The following is a 19,895-nucleotide window of genomic DNA, read 5'->3' as shown; positions in this document are numbered from 1 at the left end:
TACATCTTTATTTATTTATTTATTTATTTATTTATTTATTTATTTATTTATTTATTTATTTATTTATTTATTTATTGTTCGGTTGGTTTTGTTTTGTTTTTACACAAAGCAAGCCTGTTCACTGTGTCCTGAGAAACATCAGGCAGTGAAAATGGTTCACTGACAAACTATCAGCACAGGGGATGTATCCTTTTACCCCCACCCATGTAGTCCAGCATATAGGGAACGCCGTGGAGCCCTGGGAGGCTTCCAGCCAGGTACTCGGCGCTACCCAGAACCACCGCTCAAATGCAGCATCCCCACAGACTCCAGCTCCCCTCTGCAGCAGTCTCAGAGAACGCATTGCTCTGCTCCTTGTGCTTGTTAATTATTCGTGTATTTGTTTTCTTGATGGTCTGTGATTTCTTTTTCAGTTCTTAATGGTCTATTGATAATTTCTTCCCACCCCAGAAAGCTACCTGCTCACCCTGGATGGAGTCCCAAGTGCTATAATCAGCTAGCTCTGGAGTACAGTGAGAAAGATGAGTCTTGGGACAGCCAGTATCAACCTGATGAGTTTTGCTTTTTAGCACATTCCTTTATAAACTGCAAAGTGGTATCACCACCTAAGTCATGGCCAGTGCAAGCAATTGCTGTTGATGCTCCAAACTAAAGCACTTTTCCTGGTGCCTGCCTCTTGACAAGACAAGGGGAGCTGATTTCAAATTACAAGAGTGGAGATTTAGATTAGATATAAGAAAAAGCTCTTCACAATAAGAGCAGTGAGGCACTGGTACAGGTTGCCCAGAGAGGTGGTGGATGCCGTGGAGACATCCACGGTCAGGTTGGATAGGGCTCTGAGCTCCTGATGGAGCTGTGGGTGTCCCTGTGCATTGCAGGGGGGGGGGGGGGGGGGGTTGACCAGATGGGTTTTGAGGGTCCCTTCCAGCTTAAACCATTCCATGCTTTTCTTGAAGGCTGGAGCCACTCAGAGTACCTCACTCAACTCTCTGCACATGTCCCTGGGCGCTGTGAACATGCAGGAAGGGATGAGGGGGCAGACAGAGATAGGCTCACACTCAGCTTTGCTCATCCTCCAATAGCCGCACCACTGTGGGGAACAGCCACATCCCTGGGGAGGGAGCTGTGTCCCAGCTGAGCCCCAACCCTTCGCCCTCTCTCGCTGCAGGGAGCATGGGAACTGGCTGGGAGCCCCATGTTCCCACCGGCAGGAGGGCTGGAGGCAGTAGCATCACTTGGAGAGGCCCCAGCGTAGGTTTGGTGGAGCCAGGGAAGGCTATGTGACCTTCCCTGTGCTCTGTGAGTGGAGGAAAGCAGGATTTGTGCACAGTTCTTGTAGACAGTGTCTTGGTTTTTCTAGCAGGAGGAGGGAGGTGCATCTTCCCCACTCTTATCTGGAAACATGTCTTGGAGCAGCCATCGTGGCTGGTCCTTCCCTGAGGTTTGGAGGCTGGAGCTTCAGGAATCCCAGCCTGCTGCAGGATTCTTTATGGTGGATTTGTTGGCCATAGGGAATTGGGAAAGGTGCAGGTCTTCCTTTGCAAGAACCACAAGATACCCAGATCCAGTTGTGCATAGCCAATGGCCATGGCCCCAAAAGATGCTCATCTACAGCTCCCACGAGATTGCTGGTCTCAGCAAAAAGCTTGAGTCAGGCTTCCTAAATGCAAACCTCTTTGAGTTAGGTAGAATGAAGCAGCCAGATTCCACCAAGGAAGGGGTACAGAAGTGAGAGTTGTTGGGCAGTCGCCCCTTAAGCGCTGTGAGCCCAGCACGTGAGTTCACAGTTTCAGCAGAAAGATGCAGCCTGCCAGAACTGATCAACAGTGACCAGAGCATTTGTTGGAGCCTTCCAGCCCAGAAGTGCCTTTGGGTCATGACTGATGCCTGCCAGAGGAAAGCCCTCTTCTCTCTAAGTGCTCAGCATACTGCTGGGATGAGACAGCTGATTTCCCAATTCAGGACAGTGACACCCCTCTCCCACATGATCCTTGTTCCCCCCAGTCTTTCCATATAGTACTGACTCATTCCATATGGAGCTGACTCATTTCTCTTGGCAGCGTATAATTGCACCAAGCCTCTGCACTTCAGCAAGAACCAAGGGAGTCTGACAGCGGGGTTGCTCCTGGGCTCCACATACCTGCTTTGTCCACTCACAACAGGAATCTACAGCACCTGTTGACCCAAATTGCCATATGAAGCCCATTTTTTGAGTCCTGGCTGCCTGGTGCTGACAGCTTTGGTGTCTTCCTGTGGGTGTCCCAGCAGCTGCCTCCAGCATCCACAGTGGGAGTAACAGGGCACCAGAACATGGGGAGCCTACGGACAGGACAGGGACACATCTCATCATCCAGGTATGTAACACCTGCTTCAGTCCTTTTGTCCCAAAAGCTTTGAACTGCCTATCCACTGACAAACTCTGGGAAATGGATTAGCCGGGCACAATTCCCACTCTGGGGTTACTGCTGCTGCTGCCAGGCTGGGACAGATGGGCTCTCCTGGCTGGTCTCATCCTTGGGACAAGACTAAAAGCTGCAGGGGGATAATCCTTCTCCCCGCCAGGTTTTCTGCTCTCTGGAGAGTCATTCCACATCAGAGGCCTGAGAAATAGTACTTCTTCCCAAACATTTGTTTCCATTAGGCATTTAAATAGCTCCCTGGGACATTTCATCCTGCCTGCAGTAGCCAAATTCTTAACCTTGGAGATTTCCTCTGGCACTGAAGCATCTGTGTGAAACAGTTTTTTCTCTGATCTCTATTTGTCACCATAGATTTGCTGGGTCTCCTATTTGGATTTTAGTCTCCTATTAAGAAGCAGGGAGGCAAAAGCTCCTGCTCCAGCTCCTTTGTTCCATTAAGCACCTTAATTATTGAGCTAACTAACAATTTCCAGAGCAGCCGGGAGTCCTTTCTTCCCTTCTCCCTCTTCTAAGAAGCCATCAAACCTACTCTTAAACACAGCTGAAGAGTTCAGCTTACTCTGAATGACTTGTTTTTTATAGAGTAATATAATGCTTTTCTCTAATGATATTAGAGGAGGAGGAGTTGCTTATAACTGGTATTTGATCTTTCATAGAATCATGGAATCATTGAGGTTGGAAAAGACCTCAGATCCCCAAGACTAACCCCAGCCCACCCCACCATGCCCACTAGCTATGTCCTCCAGTGCCACATCTCCACATTTCTTGAACACCTCCAGGGACAGTGACCCCACCACCTCCCTGGGCAGCTGTGCCACTGCATCAACACTCTTTCAGAGAATAAATGTTTCCTGATATTGAACCTGAACCTCCCCTCATGAAACTTAAAGCCACCGCCTCTCATCCTGTTGCTATTACTGGGGAGCAGAGGCTGACCCCCACCTGGCCACAACCTCCTTTCAGGGAGTTGTAGACAGTGATTTCAACAAATGCTTTGAACTTTCCTGGCCTGCATGGTTGCAGGGAAGACCCCAGTGCCAGCAACTCAGGTATCAGAGAGGCAAAGAGCGAGACCAGAGAGGGATGTTACAAATTCCCCAAATTAGTGCATTTCTGTATTTCCCTTACTAACACCTAGGTGCTTATTCTTTGCACAGAGTGCGTGACAACGCCTATTGTGAAGATTTCCTGTTCCCAAAGTTGCAGAGGATCGTGATAGAGCAATGGTGCATATACTCCAAACCAGTCCCAGCAGACAGCCGGGAGCTGTGGGCCCTATTTCTGCAGTGCTCCTGCATCACCGTGCTGCTTGGAGGCCTCTTCTACAACTGGCTCCTTGCGTCCCTGGAGTACCCCCAGCACATCTCCATTGCGATGGCCATCACCTTCAGCCTGCTTCTCCTCCTTGCCCTGTTCTTGCTGCACCCTGTGCGCTGTGCCTTCAGCATCATCATGCCAACGCTGGGCACCAAGCAGGGCCGGAAGCTCCTCTTGTCAGCCTGCATCATGATAGCAGTAGTTAACATCACCCCCAACATCATCAGCAACATCAAGACCTTACTGCAGGTCATCCTATGCATCTCCAAGAATTCCTCTGAAAGCTTTTTGAACTCCACTGGTCTGCTGAAGAACGCTTCCTGGAAGCTGGCGGATGAAATCCAAACTTGCGCTATTTTGAAGCCCATGGATGGACATTTTCAGTTTTCAGTGGTGAAGAACAACTCCTGGATTAAGCAGGTGCACCTCACTGGTGAGAAAGCCAGGAAGGATTTTTTGGCTGTCGAGGTGTTGGTCAAAGATTGTGTGCGAGCAGGCAACAAACTGGTCGCTGCCTTCTCCGTGCTCTACCTCTGCTTTGAGTCTGTCTGGTACTTGAAGAATTACCTCACCAACCTCCGCTTCGACAACATTTACATCACCAAGAAGCTGCAGCGTTTGGCTGAGGACAGAGGAGCCTCCCACTTGCTGGTGGGCTCAGCCCAACGCCTCATCCGCCCCACGGGCCTCAGGCTGTCCCGTGAGGAGCTGATGCTGTGTCTGGCGCAGGCGCTGCGCCTCTCGGTGGCCCTGCTGCTGCTGCTGGTGGTGGTGGCCTTGGAGCACCTCGTCTTTGGCGTAGCGGACGTGGCAGTGAGGAGGATGGCTCAGCTGTCCACAGTGCCCGTCACGCTCAGCATCAAATACCAGGTGAGTTGGCTTCTCTAATGCGCTGCCCTGGGCTCTGATGCTGCTCAGTGTGCAGGAGATCCTTGGGGACAGCCCTGCCCGCTGCTTTTGTGTCACCCAGTATCCTGTTTCACAAAACTCCCCAGTTTCAATCTATTTTTATATCCTCTTAAATTCAGCTGGCAACCAGTCGTGAGTGGGGTTCCCCAGGGGCCGGTATTGGAGCCCTGTTTAATATCTTTACTGATAATCTGGATGAGAGAATTGAGTATACCTTCAGTAAAGAGGTGCAGGTGGCACCGAAGTGAGAGGAAATGGGGCCTGAATGCCCCACAGAGGGACCTGGGCAGGCTGATTTCTGGGCTGAGGCCAACGGGATGAAGTTCAACAAGACCAAGTGTTGGGTCCTGCACTTTGGTCACAACAACCCCACACATTGCTACAGGCTTGGGGCAGGGTGGCTGGAGAGCTTTGCAGAGGAAAAGGATCTGGGGCTGTTGGTTGTTGCTCAGCTGAACATGAGCCAGCAGTGTGCCTGGGTGGCCAAGAAGACCAACAGCATCCTGATGTGTATCAGAAACAGCACAGCCAGCAGGACAGGGAGGTGATCATCCCCTGTGCTCAGCTCTGGTGGGGCCGCACCTCGAGTGCTGTGCTCAGCTGTGGGCCCTTCACTGCCACACAGACATCTGGAGCGTGTCCAGAATGGGGCAACGGGGCTGTGAGGGGTCTGAGCACAGTGGGGACTGATGGGGAGCAGCTGAGGGAACTGGGATGGTTCAGTCTGGAGAAGATGAGGCTCAGGGGAGACCTTATTGCTGTCTGCAACTCCCTGAAGGAGGCTGTGTGAGGTGGGGATCAGCCTCTGCTCCCCAGTAACTGTGATAGAATGAGAGATGATGGCTTTAAATTGTACAAGGAGAGGTTCAGGTTAGAAATAAGGAAGAATTTATTCTCAGAAAGAGAGGTGATGCAGTGGCACAGACTGCCCAGGGAAGTGGTGGGGTCACCATGCCTGGGGTGTTCAAGAACCACAAGTATATGGCACTGATGGATGTTGTTTAGTGGGTAATTTCTGTGGTAGGTGGATGGTTGAACTAGATGATCTTAGAGGCCTTTTCCAACCTTAATGTTTCTATGATTCTACGATTCTAATTCTCATTCTGCTTTTTAACTTTCCTATTTATCTTGCCATCTTCCTCCTGCCCCAGCCTGTGCACTTCCTAGCTCGGATAACTGCTTATAATGAAGCAATAAGGGCTTAGAAACAAACCTTTCTATTAAAACATGCAGCCCCTGCTGCTCTCTGTCTCAGTGTGAATCCTGCAGCAGCAGATGACGATGCCAGGACTGAATCCCACCATGCCAGGGGTTCAGCACCCACAATACCTGCCTGAAGTATATTTGTGCTTCAGTATCCTCATCTCAACACACCCATGTTCATACCTCATTTAACCTCTTACTCTCTTTATTTCAGGCTGGAATAGACTTCTTCAAAATCTCATCTTCTGTGAAGAATGTTGATAGGAGCTACCACCACTCCCTGACCTTCAGTTCTACCAGCTGCAGGATCAGCCCCCCGATACCTCCCAACCCCTCTGTGCTGCTGGTTGTGGGACTGCTCTTCTGTATTATCTATGCCACCATTTTTCTGGAGACCTACGCACGCCGCCTGTGCAGGAAAATTGCTGCTTCCTTCTTTGAGAGCCAGGAGGACGAGCGGGCACGTTACCTCTATGGCAAGCTGTCCCGGAAGCACAGGGAGACAACACGGCTGAGAAATGAAGGACAACTTTGGACATGCAGGGAATGACAAAGAGCTCGTGGCAATAACTGGATATGCAAAGAGATCACAGAATTCACTCTCCAGAGAAGTGGTTGGAGTCTGGGAACAATATTTGCCAGATAAAGAGAGAAAAAGGCCAGAAGTGGTATTTTGCATTAATCTGAGAAAAAATGAGCTACATTCACTTTCTTTTCTTAATTCAATCTAGAACTCATCCAGGAATGTTGGGAAAAGGAACCCAAGATAGCTCCTATGACTGTGAGTGTGTTGGCAGCATTATGCAAGGCTAAGTGTGCGTGGGAGATGGGTGGAGGAAGTGCTCCTTCACCTCCCACGTCACTGCTGGAGGAAGTGCACCCTTCATCGATTTATATAATCTTTAGGTTGGAAAGAAAAGACCTATGAGATCATCTCATCCAACCACTTCCTTTCTCCCTGAAGCGATCACTAGAGGAAGCAAGCAAAAAACCCCAAAACATTAGAGTTGAAGAAAAATCAATTATAGAATCACAGAATCACTAATGTTGGAAAGATCACAACAACCATCCATTCCAACCATCGGCCCGTGCTGTGACTGCCATAGACTGTGTCATTCAGTGCCACATCTACACTTCTCTTGAAAATCTCCAGGAGCATTGATTGATTTATTATTATTTACTTATTATTAAGAATATGTATCATTTATGATATAAAGTGTTGTTTTAACCTGCTGAAATAAATTCAAGACTGTATGACAACGAGAAGCACCTCCTGGGCATGGGAGGGAGTAGGAATCAGTGCGTGAGGACTTGCTGAAATCTCTTCACCGGGGCTCTCCAGAATAACAGATAGAGCAGCTGGAGGACTACAAAAGAGGAGGAGGGCAGCCAAGAAAAGGTCAGCTCAGGCCAATATGCAGGAGGATATAGAAGTGGTGGAGTGAAACCTGACATTGGAGCCAGAGCTCTGCAGGGAGCAGAATGGGACAGGACGTGGAAGGCTGGGCTTTGCTAAAGCAATAGCTAGTTTTATGTGTTGGGTTGCTTCAAACTCAGAAATGGTGATATTGTAACTAATATGCAAAAATCCATCATTGAAGCATATCTTTTGAAAGAGGCAGATCAGAACCTAGATAAGAACAAGAGCCCAGAGGAGAGGGAGCTAAACCAGTGCCAGTTTCAAAACAAAGCAACTTTGCAGCTTCATTTCTTCAAAGCACATCTATTATTTCCCTCTCTTTTCCCATTAGAGTCTTCATTAAGATAATTATTTGGTATAATGCACCTCAAAGAGATTAAATTACAGAAGTGAAGTGGCAGCTGCAGATGCACAAAGTCCTATCAGCTTCTGAGAAGCTTGAAACAAAGTAGATCTGGATTATTTTTTGAGCATCAATTTAACAAAACCCCGGTATATTTATCTCCCCAGGTTTCTTAATTCCCTGCTGCTAAGGTGATTAATACTAGCACCTTTCCCCCTCTGCAGCAGCTAGGCTGCTTTGCCAGAGAATTATAGAATTGTTGAGGTTGGAAAGACCTCTAAGGTCACCAAGTCCAACCCCAACCCATCCCACCATGCCCACTGACCACAGTGCCACATCCCCACAATTCTTGAACACCTCCAGGGATGGTGACCTCACCTCCTCCCTGGGCAGTTATGCCATATCATGTAGTTTCTGCAGCTAATACTCTGTGATGTTCTGTTTGGGGAAAGCAAAAATATTTCCATTTGCCAACTGAGAAGCCAAAATTGCCTGGGGTCAGGGGTTAAGGAGCTGTGAGGGGAGCAGGGAAACCCTACAGCCACAAACCATTCCAGAAGCACAGTGCCTTCCAGTGAGCACATCAAAAACAGCTTTCCTTGGAAAGACTCATCTGTTTGGCAAGAGATATGTAGCAATCTTTTAACGCCCTTTAAAAACTGTTAAAATGTTGGCCAGTAGCATTTTGGGAATCCAGTGTCCAGGGCCTGTCCCACCTGTCAGTCCGTGGAGCAGCGAGGAGCCCTGCTGGGGCATGCAGAAGGTGATATGGGGCGATATCGGGTGTGGGGGATGAGGCTGGAATAGTCAGGACAGTGTTGGGTCATCCTTCCTCAGAGATGGGCCCCCCAGGTTCAGAGGAGTTGGAGCAGAGAAGACCACAGATGTGGACCATGAGGACTGAGTCCCACCCACAGGTTCCCACTGCATCCTTCACACTGGCAGTGCCCCACTCCCAGGGCATTTGAACAGCGTGGGAGGAGCTTCTGAAACATCCATTTTCAACCTGAAAATTCCTCTTTGCTAGGACAAGGTAACCTCATTCCAGAGTGGTTCTCTTTTCCAGTTTCCTTCAGCTCCTCCTAAATTTTAACTACTAAAGATTGATTCTGGAAAGTTTGTACTTTTAAACACCAAAGTTCAGCATGAAAGAAGCCTTGATTAGGGTAATTGCATCAGTTTGAAAGGATAATGATCAGTGTCAGGTACTGCCACTCTGCTTATGCCTCCAGCATCACAGCTGTCATAAACCTGTGCCTGAAGCAGTGTGCTGCCATTGCCATTTTGCAGGTGGGTCTTCAGGGACAAAAAAGAGATTTGTATGAATTTTTTGCACACACGACACCAATTTCTGTGGTTTCAGTGATGAGAGAAAGGGAAGAGTTTGGGCTTTGTAGAAACACTGGAGAGTAGGTGATCAGCGAGTTCTGTTGTGGCAATGCTGGGGTTGGTTCATGGGGGAGGAAGCAATAAATGTGACGTTACACCATGGAGAGTCATGAATTGTCATCGCATTGGTGTCAGAAGGGTTTTTACTGAATGTAGAAAGGAAAGTCATGATGATACCTGTCACCTATCATTCACTGCTGCAGGTGAAGGAGAGCCTTAACTACCTTGAGGAAGGGTCAGGCATCTTCCTCCCTCATCGCTCATTAATGCCAACACCAGCCCAAATCCTTGCTGATGCCAGACTAGGATATGTTCGTTTTCTCCCTTGCACTTGTGGAAGTTTGGAATTTCTTTCTAACGTATATAAAAGTGTTAATTACACATAGAAAGGCTCATGGATTGCTCTTCCCTCCACCAGCTCAGTTGTAGCAGGGGGTTGGGAGGTCCTCAGACAGGGTGTGCCCTGAAGCCCCTGGTTACCCGTGGGTCTTGTGGTAAATTTTTGTGGATTTTTCACCCGATACAAGTGCAAGTGTAAGTAAAATACATGCTACATTTCTGCTTATGGCTGGCTGTCCAGGGGGATGAATGGCCTTAATATGCTGAGGAGCAAATGTAAACTGTTCAGCCAAGGCAGTGCACTGGGAAAGATTTCACTCAGAGCCACCAATCTACATCCACCAGAGCAGAGAATCACTCAGCCACCTCTCTCCAGAAATATTTCTTGATTTTTAATCAAGCTCCGTTTTTATTGCTGTTATCTTATCTATAGCATTTGAAGAGTAAATGAAATGAAGAAGTAATGGTTATATACCCCAAGATTTAGAAAAGGGAATATGAATAAACATAAAGGCAAATGAAATCTATTCCATAGTATGGCGCATGGCTGGACAGCCGTGGAAAGCCTTGTGTTCTGGCTCTGCTCCCTCTTCCACCCTGCACAAGGTGGTCCTCGACTACCAGGACCAGTAGCCAACGACCAGGCGCAGCATCTGTTGCTCCTGCAGTGATCTCAGCTGCTGTCTGTGAGTAACAGTCAGATCCACAGTGAATTGGGAACTTTCAGAAAACCATTCTTTTGGGCAAGAGCCTTTAGACATTTTTTTTTTTTTTTTTTTTCCCCCCCCCCCAAAGGAGGAACCAAAATGAGCTGAGGACATGAGACAGCTGCAGAGATTCCACAAGTGATTTGCACCACAGTTTTACTCATTTTGGTTCTTTTTAACCAAAGATCGTGTGACGTTTCACTCTGACTCAATGCTTCATATTTCACAACTGTGAATTTCCATATTAGTGCTTCATAACAAGCCCTCAGCCACAGAAACAGAAGGAAAGGAGGAAAAAGCAGTGGCAGTCACTCCAGACAAATGTCACGGCCACGATGGCCCAGGGGTTGCTCACACTCTTTGCAGATAATCAACAGAGGAAATGAAGTCACTGCCAGAGATTATTTCAGTGTGGAAACAGAGTGTGGAAAAAGTATCACATTTGCATCTGTTTTCTAGTTACAGGCTGCTCCAATCTTCAATTACTCCCCCCAGTTGGAATAGGTGGCAAGGTGCGCTTCTGTGTCCACGGAAGCCCCACAGTCCTGCAAATGGGGCTGGGAGTAAAACTAACTTCCCTGTTGTCATCTAGGGAAATACTGCTGCCATGTGACCACAATGCCACAGCGTTGGGGTCAGTGTTGTGCTTGGTGACACTGCTGCAATGGCTTGGGTTTATGGCCATGGATTGGGTTCTGGCCATGGGTTGGGTTTGGGGCCATGGGTTGGGCTTTGAAGACCTTTGCAGCTTAAAATTCCATAATCCAGCTCCAAACCCTCCCATTTGTGACCTTTTTATGCTGCATCTTTTCTACTTTCACCATCACTGAATGCTGGTACAGCCTCAGTGACCCAGCTGTAATAGCAGAAGTTTTATGGGTGTAATATATACAGACCATGAAGCACCAGAGAAAGGAGAGGTGTTTTTCACAAAAGTGGCTGAGAGGATCATTTTTTTCCTAGCAGTGTCTACAAAATACGCTAAATCTCAAAGGTCTCTCTGTATGTAGGACCAGATGAGCCCACAGCAGCCAAAGGAAAAGCGTGAGATTCCCAATTGTAGAAAGGCCAAGGTAGGTGGAAGCCACAGTGGGGTCAGGGAGCAACTTCAGAGAGGAATAATGTATGGCAGCTCTGCTAAAAACACCGCACAGAGCAACCAGGATGCTGCAGTCAGAACAGCCAGGCTGTGTTCCTGACAGAGGACAACAATGTTGACTGATGAGTGTGGCAGTACCTTTTGTCTGTCAGCTCCCCGGCATCACAGGAAGGTGTGTGATGGACACCATCAGATTGGCTGCAGCAGTGAGTGGTATCTGTGGGTGAAGAGCTGCTGCATGAGCTGCATCCTGCCTTTGTGTACGCCTCATACCAGCTCAGTAGGGGAATGCAGCATAAACAGTGACATGAAACAATACCATGAAATAGTGAATCTATTAAAAAAGTGAGGAAAGGTAGAACAAAGTGCATCCTGAGGAGAGATGGGCATGGCAAGGACCTGCCACTGCATCCCCAGCCCAGGGCTGATCCAGAGAGCAAAGTCCTGGGGCAGGAGGCAGTGAGTTCAAACGGAAGAAAAGGAAAGGGAAGAAGAGGGTATTTGCCCTTCACAACTGAGCCAAAGCTGAACAAAACATCACAAAAGGGAGTGAAAAACTACAGTGACTGCACCCTGTAAAGCCAACTTTGGGCATACCCAGAGAAAAGGGGGAAAGTCTTATTTGTCACACAAGGCAGAGCTTGGGGGACAGAATGCTGCTTAGGCAGAAGAGCATGGGGCTGGGCAGGAGTTTTTTTATCCACACTAGGACTGTAGCACCCACGCTTGGAAATGTACCTTTGAAGCCCCAAACTGGAATCTCTCAGCATTGGAAATCCTTCACATTTTGAAGACGGGTGTCTGTGCCTGGGATTAATGGCGTGGCTTTGCTTCTAATTGCTATGTAATCTAATTGAAAAGTGAGCTTTTCTCCTCGCCCTTTCCTCCACTCCACAGGTTGGGTATGATGAGTACTCTATCTTAGCAATCACAGTTGCTCTTTCCATCTGAAAATACATTTTCTGAGAGGCTGCAGAGACATCAGGAGCGAGCACAGAGCTGACAGCAGAGTCACGCTGCTGCTGCATTAACCTAACTGGTGGAAAACACATCTCACAGCCTGGGATAGATACAGACAGCCCAGCCTGGCCAGCAGAGCTCCCAGCATGGGATGGGTAAGACTTTCCCCAGTGGAGTGACACCACTGTTCCTTTGAGATGGGGTGACCATGGGACAGCTAATGGGAGGAGGTCTAAGACCCCCAGGGAAAGCACTGCTCTGCCCCAGCCCAAAGGAAATCGGGAAGGCATCACCCTGGTTCCATCCTCCTGAGATGAGGAAGGAAGACAGGACCCCAGCTGGTCTCCTTCCTCTACCTTCTCCTGTTCCTCCTCCTCCTCTCCTTGGCTCAGCAGTGCACCAGGACCCAACAAGTGTTGGTGGGGAGCAGGTGAGTGAGGGGGTCTGGGGGGATTCTGGGGAACCCCAGGGGTGGGAAGGAGGTTGCAGGGGTTGGGGTTTTCTGAATGCTCCCTGCCCCTCCTAGCAGTGGTTCAGCGGGGAGGGGGGGGAGGGGGGGAGTAGGAGGGGAAGGAGGGGAGGAAAGGGGGTAGGAGGATGGAGGGGATTTGCAGGAGAGGTGGGTGGAGAAGAAAGGGGAGGGGGAAATGGTTGGGAAGGAGGGGAGCTCATCAGTGATTGCAGAATCTGTGCAGCATCCATGGACAACGGTTCAGCCAGCCCAGGAGCCATGCTGGGCAACCAAACATTGGGCAGGATGCCCCGACAACCCCTGGAGCTCCAGGTGGTCACCATCCTGCTGGTGCTGCTCGTCTGCGGGGTGGGCATAGCAGGCAATGCCATGGTGGTGCTGGTAGTGCTGCGCACCAAGCACATGATGACCCCCACCAACTGCTACCTGGTGAGCCTGGCTGTGGCCGACCTGCTGGTACTGCTCGTGGCTGGGCTGCCCAACATCTCTGAAGTGGTGTCTTCCTGGGTGTACGGCTACGCCGGCTGCCTCTGCATCACCTACCTGCAGTACCTGGGCATCAACATCTCCGCCTGGTCCATCACTGCCTTCACAGTGGAGCGCTACATCGCAATCTGCCACGCCATCAAGGCACAGCTTCTGTGCACCGTGGCCCGCGCCAAGCGCATCATCTTCTCACTGTGGATCTTCACCTCCCTCTATTGTCTCATGTGGTTCTTCTTAGTGGACACGTCCCAGGTCACGTTTTCAGATGGAGAACAGGTCAGCTGTGGCTACCGTGTCTCCAGAAGCCTTTACATGCCCATTTATTTCTTGGATTTTGCTGTCTTCTACGTCATCCCGCTGGGACTTGCAGCCGTCCTCTACGGCCTCATTGCCCGCATTCTATACGTGAGCCCCCTGCCCGCCGCCCCGCAGCACGCCCTGGGCTCAGCACATCGGGGTGGCTCCCTCCAGCAATCCTGCCTGGGCAGCAGGGGGACCCTGAGCTCCCGCAAGCAGGTACGAGACCTCGGTGGGCTGCAGGCTCCGTGCCCAGGGGACTGGTGCTTTGGGTGGGGGGAGTGCCCCAATAGCTTGCTTCTTTTTGTGGAGGAGCCAGGAAGGTCGCTTTGCTGGAAAATGGGCTCCCTCTGCCTTGACTGAGCTCTGCAGAGTTGCCTGAGTCACTGGGAGTGGCTGAAGTGCAGGGGTTTGGGTGGATAATTAATATTCATTGCCTGCTAGGTCCTGGGATGAGTCAATATAGTCAATATCTAGGCATGGGATTTTGCTAGTGAAGGCTGTCCCATTTGTGTTTCAAGCTCTGAGACATGGTCTGTATCAAAGTTAAGGGCTGATGCTTGGAAACTGACTTGAGCCTCTGAAATCACCGCTCCTCTTGCCTTTGAACAAGCATGATGTTATTTCCAGCCAGCTTGCAGTAGTTAAAGTTCTTATTTCCCCAACTTGTTGCTTGACTTGCACAGCGTCTTCTAATGACCAGGAGAAATGATTCAGAGTCATAGAGGTGAATAAGCATCTCAGGAGCACATATTTCTTTAAGAATGTATGAGCTGGATGATGGCATTCCAATCCCTGGAAGCATTCTGTGCTCTTTGGCAGTTTTCTTGAGATCTCCATTACCTTCTGCAGTATCTCAGCAGGCAAAACCTCCCCTGGCTTGCTTACATCTCAGAGCTGGGGTCACAGGAGTAAAGATGCCGTTGTGTTTAATGATATCATAATCAATATTCTCATTATATAGGGAGCTATGTGATGATTTGTGTCATTACCAACAAATAGCCCAAACAAAAGCTCAGCTGAAGCCTCTGAGAAGCTCTTATGAGTCAGCTGCTCGTCCAGGAGGGAAAGCTCTGTCACAGCCGTGCTGTAAATCTGTTTGATCCCCCCCTCCTGCCTTGCAGACAGAGATAAGGGCTGTCCATATGTTCGACTGTAACTATCATAATATTTGGGAGCAATTTGCTTCTGACTCACTGGACTTTGGAAGATTTGGAGAGGTGTTGAACTCCTCATTGCAAAATGAGGACCCAGCTTGAACCAGTTAGTGAGCATGATAGTGATGGGCTGGAGATTGGACTAGATAACTGTAGAGCTCTTTTCCATCCTTAATGATTCTATGAGCCTATGAATTGATTCATTGCCGAGGGACTGATCTATAGGAGAAACAAGTTATCTGTGCCTCACACAGGTACATTGATAAGGGTTTGGGGCAGAATGAGCAGCAGTGCAAAGCCGTGTCCTACAGAACATCTTCCTTGGCTCTGCTGGGATTGGCAGCTCACAGTGCGATGGGTGGAGATGCAGGAGCTGCGGTGAGTAGAGGTTCTGCATCTGACTGAATCTGATCTGCGGGGAGAAAAGCAACGCCCTGAAGACAGAGAGCCCCGCAGGCTCAGTGCCCAACTCGTGAGGTCGCACGGTGACACTTCCAGGAGAAACTGCGGTGTGTGGGAAGGCACAGGGGGCCGGAGGCACAGAGCAGGACAGGGCGGAATTCCGATGGCGGGGATTCGATCTGAGGCAGGAGCAGCAAACCCTGCCCGACTGCGGCAGAGTTGTTCTGATGAGCAGCTCCTAACTGGTTTTCTTGGCTCGTTAATTACCCGCGGCCGTGGTGGGAGGAAAGAGGCGGCATGCCGGGTGATGGCACCTGTCTGTCACACTGCGGAGAAGTGCTGACAGCCCTTGAAAATGTCACCAGGAGCTGAAAGGTCCTGTCCTGAGCATCCGAAGTGAGGACACAGCGTCGGAAACGGCTCCAATAGGAAACGCTCCAAACACGAGAGTGTGAAGGAGGATCTGCCGGCCGGGGGGGGGGGGGGGGGGGGGGGGTCGGTGTCCATCCCCTTGCCGGAGCAAAGCAGGGGCCGAGCTGCAGCCGCCTCCGTGCTCCGGACCGCTAGAGGGATTCCTAACAACCGTGCAGGCATTTAGACACAGCGGCTGAAAAACAGATGAATGACCGGTTCTGTACAACGCTACACTGTGTTCAGTCTCAGAAAGGACTGCAACCAACGCACCTCTCAACCCGGGGATGTGCTACGTGCTCCCTCTGGCTTTGTCACTGCTGCGCAGAACTCAGCTCACACTTCACACTTTTCCCGTGTTCCTGAACAGGGAGAGAAACAGCACCCAACAAGTCAGAGCTGTCTCAGCCTCAAAAGGAGCTTTCTCTGCACGGGATGGGCAAAGCACAGAGCCTGCCCTGTCTCCCAGGAGGAGCACTGAACTGCTTGGTGTAGGGGGATTACATCCTGAACGAAATTGCTCTTAGCATCACCTAACCAGAGGAGCTGCTTGCATTTTGCTGTAGAGTTCAGCTTTTATCACATTCTTGTTCAAATCAACTTCGCTCTCTGGATATAAATCTCAGATAGAAATGTGACCAACCAACCTGTAAGCTCTGAGGCCAGCTTCTGGCACATCTTGTACCAACCTCTATCTTCCCCAGAGGCAGAAAGCACGCTGCAGTGTAAGCAACAGCCCAAGCGCTCATGGTATTGCTGTGAGATCTCATTCTGGGCAGCATCCTCACATCCCCATTAAACCACATGCAGCAAAACACCTCTCTTTTGGCCTCAGCTTGACAATAGTTCCTTTTTTGTAGGTAAAGTTCTGTTACGACCACGCACAATTTCTACTCAAAGCATTACAGGAAGGCAACGCTGTTTGTAACTAAGTAAAAAAAAAACAAAAACAGAACACTCCAAGAAAAGCAGAAAGACTGAGTGTGATCCAAGTGCTCATTTCCTTATAGAGGGCTGGAGTCATTGCACAACTTCTTTTTGACATTTGAAACACCACTGCCTCAATATGCGTGCAGTACTGATGTTTACTCATACTTTCCTCCTCGGGGATGTACAAATTCTGTGACTGCTTCTGGAGGATGATTGCCACCTACCAAAAAGAGTTGTCAAAGTTATTAAGATCACTGGAGTTTCAATAGAGGAAAAAACAAAATATTTTCTTCAGCAATTTGAGTCAAGCTGAGGGTGATTACAGCTCCATTCTGAATTCTCAATATCTTCTTGTTCCTAATACACTGATGGTATGCTTCCCCACTGTTCTGTAAATTAAATTTACCCATACTGATGAGCTGAGCAACTCCCATATCAGCCAAATCAGGAATTCATGCAGGACTCCAGGCAGTCTCACCTGCACCCAGTGCTGTACCAGGAGCCCAGTCCCTGGGAGGGCATAGCGAACCGGTATGCACCAGGCAGGTGAGATTTACCTTGGCACCCCCAAAACTCAGCTTCACACTTTTGCACAGCTTCTATTCCTCATTGATTTATTGCTGTTTTCACTTTTTTTTTTTCTTTTTTTTTTTTTTTTCTTCCCTGCTACAGAAATTCCCATGATTATTTCTAACTCATTTCCAGACTGATGGCTGCTGGTTCTGAGGAACCACAGAATCATTAAGTTTGGAAAGACCACTAAAGTCACCAAGCCCAATCCCAGCCTACCCCACCATGCTCACTAACCATGTCCCTCAGTATCACATCTCCACGTTTCTTGAGCATCCCCAGGGACAGTGATTCCCCCGCCTCCCTGGGGGGGAGCTACCATGCCCTGAGCTACCATGGGCAGCTGTACCAGTGCCTTGGATGGAAGCTCCTTGAATGGTGGGTGAAAATCTATCAATTAAAGGTTTTCCTTATGCAAGACTGCATCACGAACAAAACAGATTCAGAGAGGAGTAGAGAGTCTCATGGTTTGTGATTCTGTTTGCAAGTGATATGAGTGATATTATGAATTACCTGTCTGCAGGAAGGCTCTGTTGGACCTTTAGCTTCACCTGGCTCTTTCTTCTCCCCATCTCCTCACTCACCAGGTAACCAAGATGCTGGCTGTCGTGGTGGTCCTCTTTGCCCTTCTGTGGCTGCCGTACCGCACGCTGGTGGTGGTGAACTCCTTTGTGGACCCTCCATACCTCAACATCTGGTTCCTCCTCTTCTGCCGGATGTGCATCTACCTGAACAGTGCCATCAACCCCATCATCTACAGCCTGATGTCACAGAGATTCAGAGCTGCCTTCAGGAAGCTCTGCAGGTGCGGATGGAAGAGCACAGAGGTGCCCACACCACGCAGCATCCCGGTGCTCTACAGCAGAGCGAAGGATGACTTTCAGGGCAGCTTCAAGCATGGCACTCACCTGGATGAGCTGAACTGTCCCCCTGCACCTGCGAGGAGAAGCATGGCTGCCACACAGACACCAGGACCCTGACACAAAACAGGCAGCAGGAGCTGTATGACTGTGAGCACCACGCTGGGAAAGTGCCAACAGAAATTGCTTGGGCGTTGTGGCAAGCTTAACTTAATACCTCTCCAGGGTATTTAACAGAACAGATTCTTAGAGACAAATTAATTTGCTTTTCCTTACTGCTAACTTATTCTTGTGTGTTGAAGCTTTAGGCGCAGGTCAATGTTCAGCATCTCCAAAGAATCTGTAGTTAAAAAAACAAAATAACTGTAGGATGAGAAAAGAGATCACTGGTTTTGCAGATATTTAGGAAAAAATGTTTATGTGGAAATGGACTTTGGTTTACTTCTGAATATTGGATCTCCAGGAGTGAAGCTCCTCATTATTCATAAGGAAGCTCTGCACAGAAATTTCAGAGCTGCTTTATGAAGAGAAGGGAAATCCCTTTGCTGCAGTGCAAGAAGAGCACGACCCTTAGCACAGGGAATGAGAAGTGAGCAATTTGCTGCTAATGGTCTTTTCTATCGCAGTGATGTCTTTTCCCCTTAGTGCTGTAAATTGCTTCCAGCTTGCAAGCACCGTGAGGTCAGAGAGGAGAAATGGGCTGAGGTTGTGTGCTCCGTGCAGAGAAGCAGGAAAGCCAGCCTTGTCCTGAAGCATCACGGGGCAAGAATTCAGTGCCCGAGCTGCAGAGCCCTTCTGTGAGCTGAGCCAGGCACTGCTCGGCATGGGGTGTTGGCAGCCCGGACCTCTGCCAGCACAGCCCAGCACTGAAATTCCTCCACAAACTCATTTCTGTCTCCCCATCACATTTCCAGGCTCTGAGATTTTTGTTCAGCAGACTTGAGATTCAAGTAAAACCTACTTCTCTTTTCCCCTTTCTGCCATTATCTGCCAATGTACTGCATGACCCTTTGCTATTTCTTGAGAAGTAATTGGCAGATAAATTCCCCTGGCACCACGAGACATCTAGTAAATGCACCAGAGTGTTAAGCTGCAGATGAGCTAAGAGCTCCTGATCCTCCTCTTGCACATATGCTGACACACTGGGACAGTTTGAGAGTGTTTTAGGTGGAACAGTGTTCCATGTTCTAGGTGAAGAACAGAGTTCAGCTTGCCAAGGAGATGCTGCTGAAGAGGATGGGTAGCTGAACGCTGCTGGGAAATAAATCATCAGTGAAGACGAATGACAAGAAATACCTCCGATGCTGGAGGCTCCAGCTGATGGCTCTCAGGAGGGGCTTTGGCTGGATGGAGGCTGAAGCCTCACCCGGAGCTCTCCTCATACAGGGCTGAAGGCCAGGAGGAGATGCTCCTGCTCTCTGCATAGATGGATGGTGGAGTACGATTGTGCTGTCCTCGGGCTGGACAGGTCACTCTCAAAGGACAGCAGGGCTCAAATTGCACCTTTCATCTCCCACCAGTGCTGCCCTTCGGTTACAGGATCAGTGCCTCTGTCCCTGTTCTCACATGTCGGGCTCCTCTCTCCTCTCACTCAGCTGGGAGCAGTGCAGGGGAAGTTACCCCAAAAGCAGCAACCCCTGAGGCAAAGCCCCAAGCACCGTTCCCTCCATCTTGGGGAAGGGGCACGCTCATCCTTTTGCTACTACTAATATTTTTGAAGCAATACATCATCGCTCCAGCAGGAGACCCACCTCTCTGATTCCTCCACACATGGCCAAAGATCTGCTCCATTCATCAGCCTGAGATTTATGAGGTGCAAAGGGCTCTGGTTACCCTGCTGCCCCCTCCCTTCTCCCCATGGCAGGGTGAATGAGTTGCTGCTGGCTCCTCTGATATCAGACGCAAAGAAAGCCCAGGGGAGAGCAAAGCCCTCATTCCACCAAAGTCATCTCCCTAAGTCCTTACCAGAACAAAGATCCTTCATCAGGAGACCCCTTGCACCCCAAAGAAGCAAGAGGGAGACCCTATTGCCTGCAGAGGCTGAGCCTGCGTCTCACCAGCCCCTCTGCACAGCTTTGCTCATGTGAGACACTCCAGAAATAGAAAAGGGATTGAAGGTTTTAGCTATTCTGCATTCCTCCAGCCCTGATGGCTCTGCCTGGCACTGGGCTCTGTTCTCCCATCCTCCCCCTAAATTGCTCTTC

At 49.4% G+C, this 19,895-nt stretch overlaps 2 protein-coding genes across 2 annotated transcripts; both read left to right on the top strand.

Annotated features, from left to right (window-relative positions):
* Positions 1-2,062: 2,062 nt before the first annotated feature.
* On the top strand, positions 2,063-9,225 carry OCSTAMP (osteoclast stimulatory transmembrane protein). The gene is made up of 3 exons (XM_010722468.4): positions 2,063-2,354; positions 3,578-4,607; positions 6,064-9,225. Exons 1-3 carry the CDS (start codon positions 2,311-2,313, stop codon positions 6,397-6,399), a joined length of 1,410 nt encoding a protein of 469 aa, XP_010720770.2. The 5' UTR covers positions 2,063-2,310; the 3' UTR covers positions 6,400-9,225.
* A 3,581-nt stretch (positions 9,226-12,806) lies between these two features.
* Positions 12,807-17,811, top strand: LOC100539680 (thyrotropin-releasing hormone receptor-like). The gene is made up of 2 exons (XM_031556507.2): positions 12,807-13,580; positions 17,419-17,811. The coding sequence occupies exons 1-2, from the start codon at positions 12,807-12,809 to the stop codon at positions 17,809-17,811; spliced, it is 1,167 nt and encodes a 388-aa protein (XP_031412367.2).
* Positions 17,812-19,895: the final 2,084 nt, after the last annotated feature.

This window comes from Meleagris gallopavo, chromosome 22 (assembly GCF_905368555.1).
Source record: "Meleagris gallopavo chromosome 22, MGAL_WU_HG_1.1, whole genome shotgun sequence".
Lineage (NCBI taxonomy): Eukaryota > Metazoa > Chordata > Aves > Galliformes > Phasianidae > Meleagris > Meleagris gallopavo.
The sequence above is the reverse complement of the archived record's forward strand: the minus strand, read 5'-3'. Positions and strand labels throughout refer to the sequence as shown.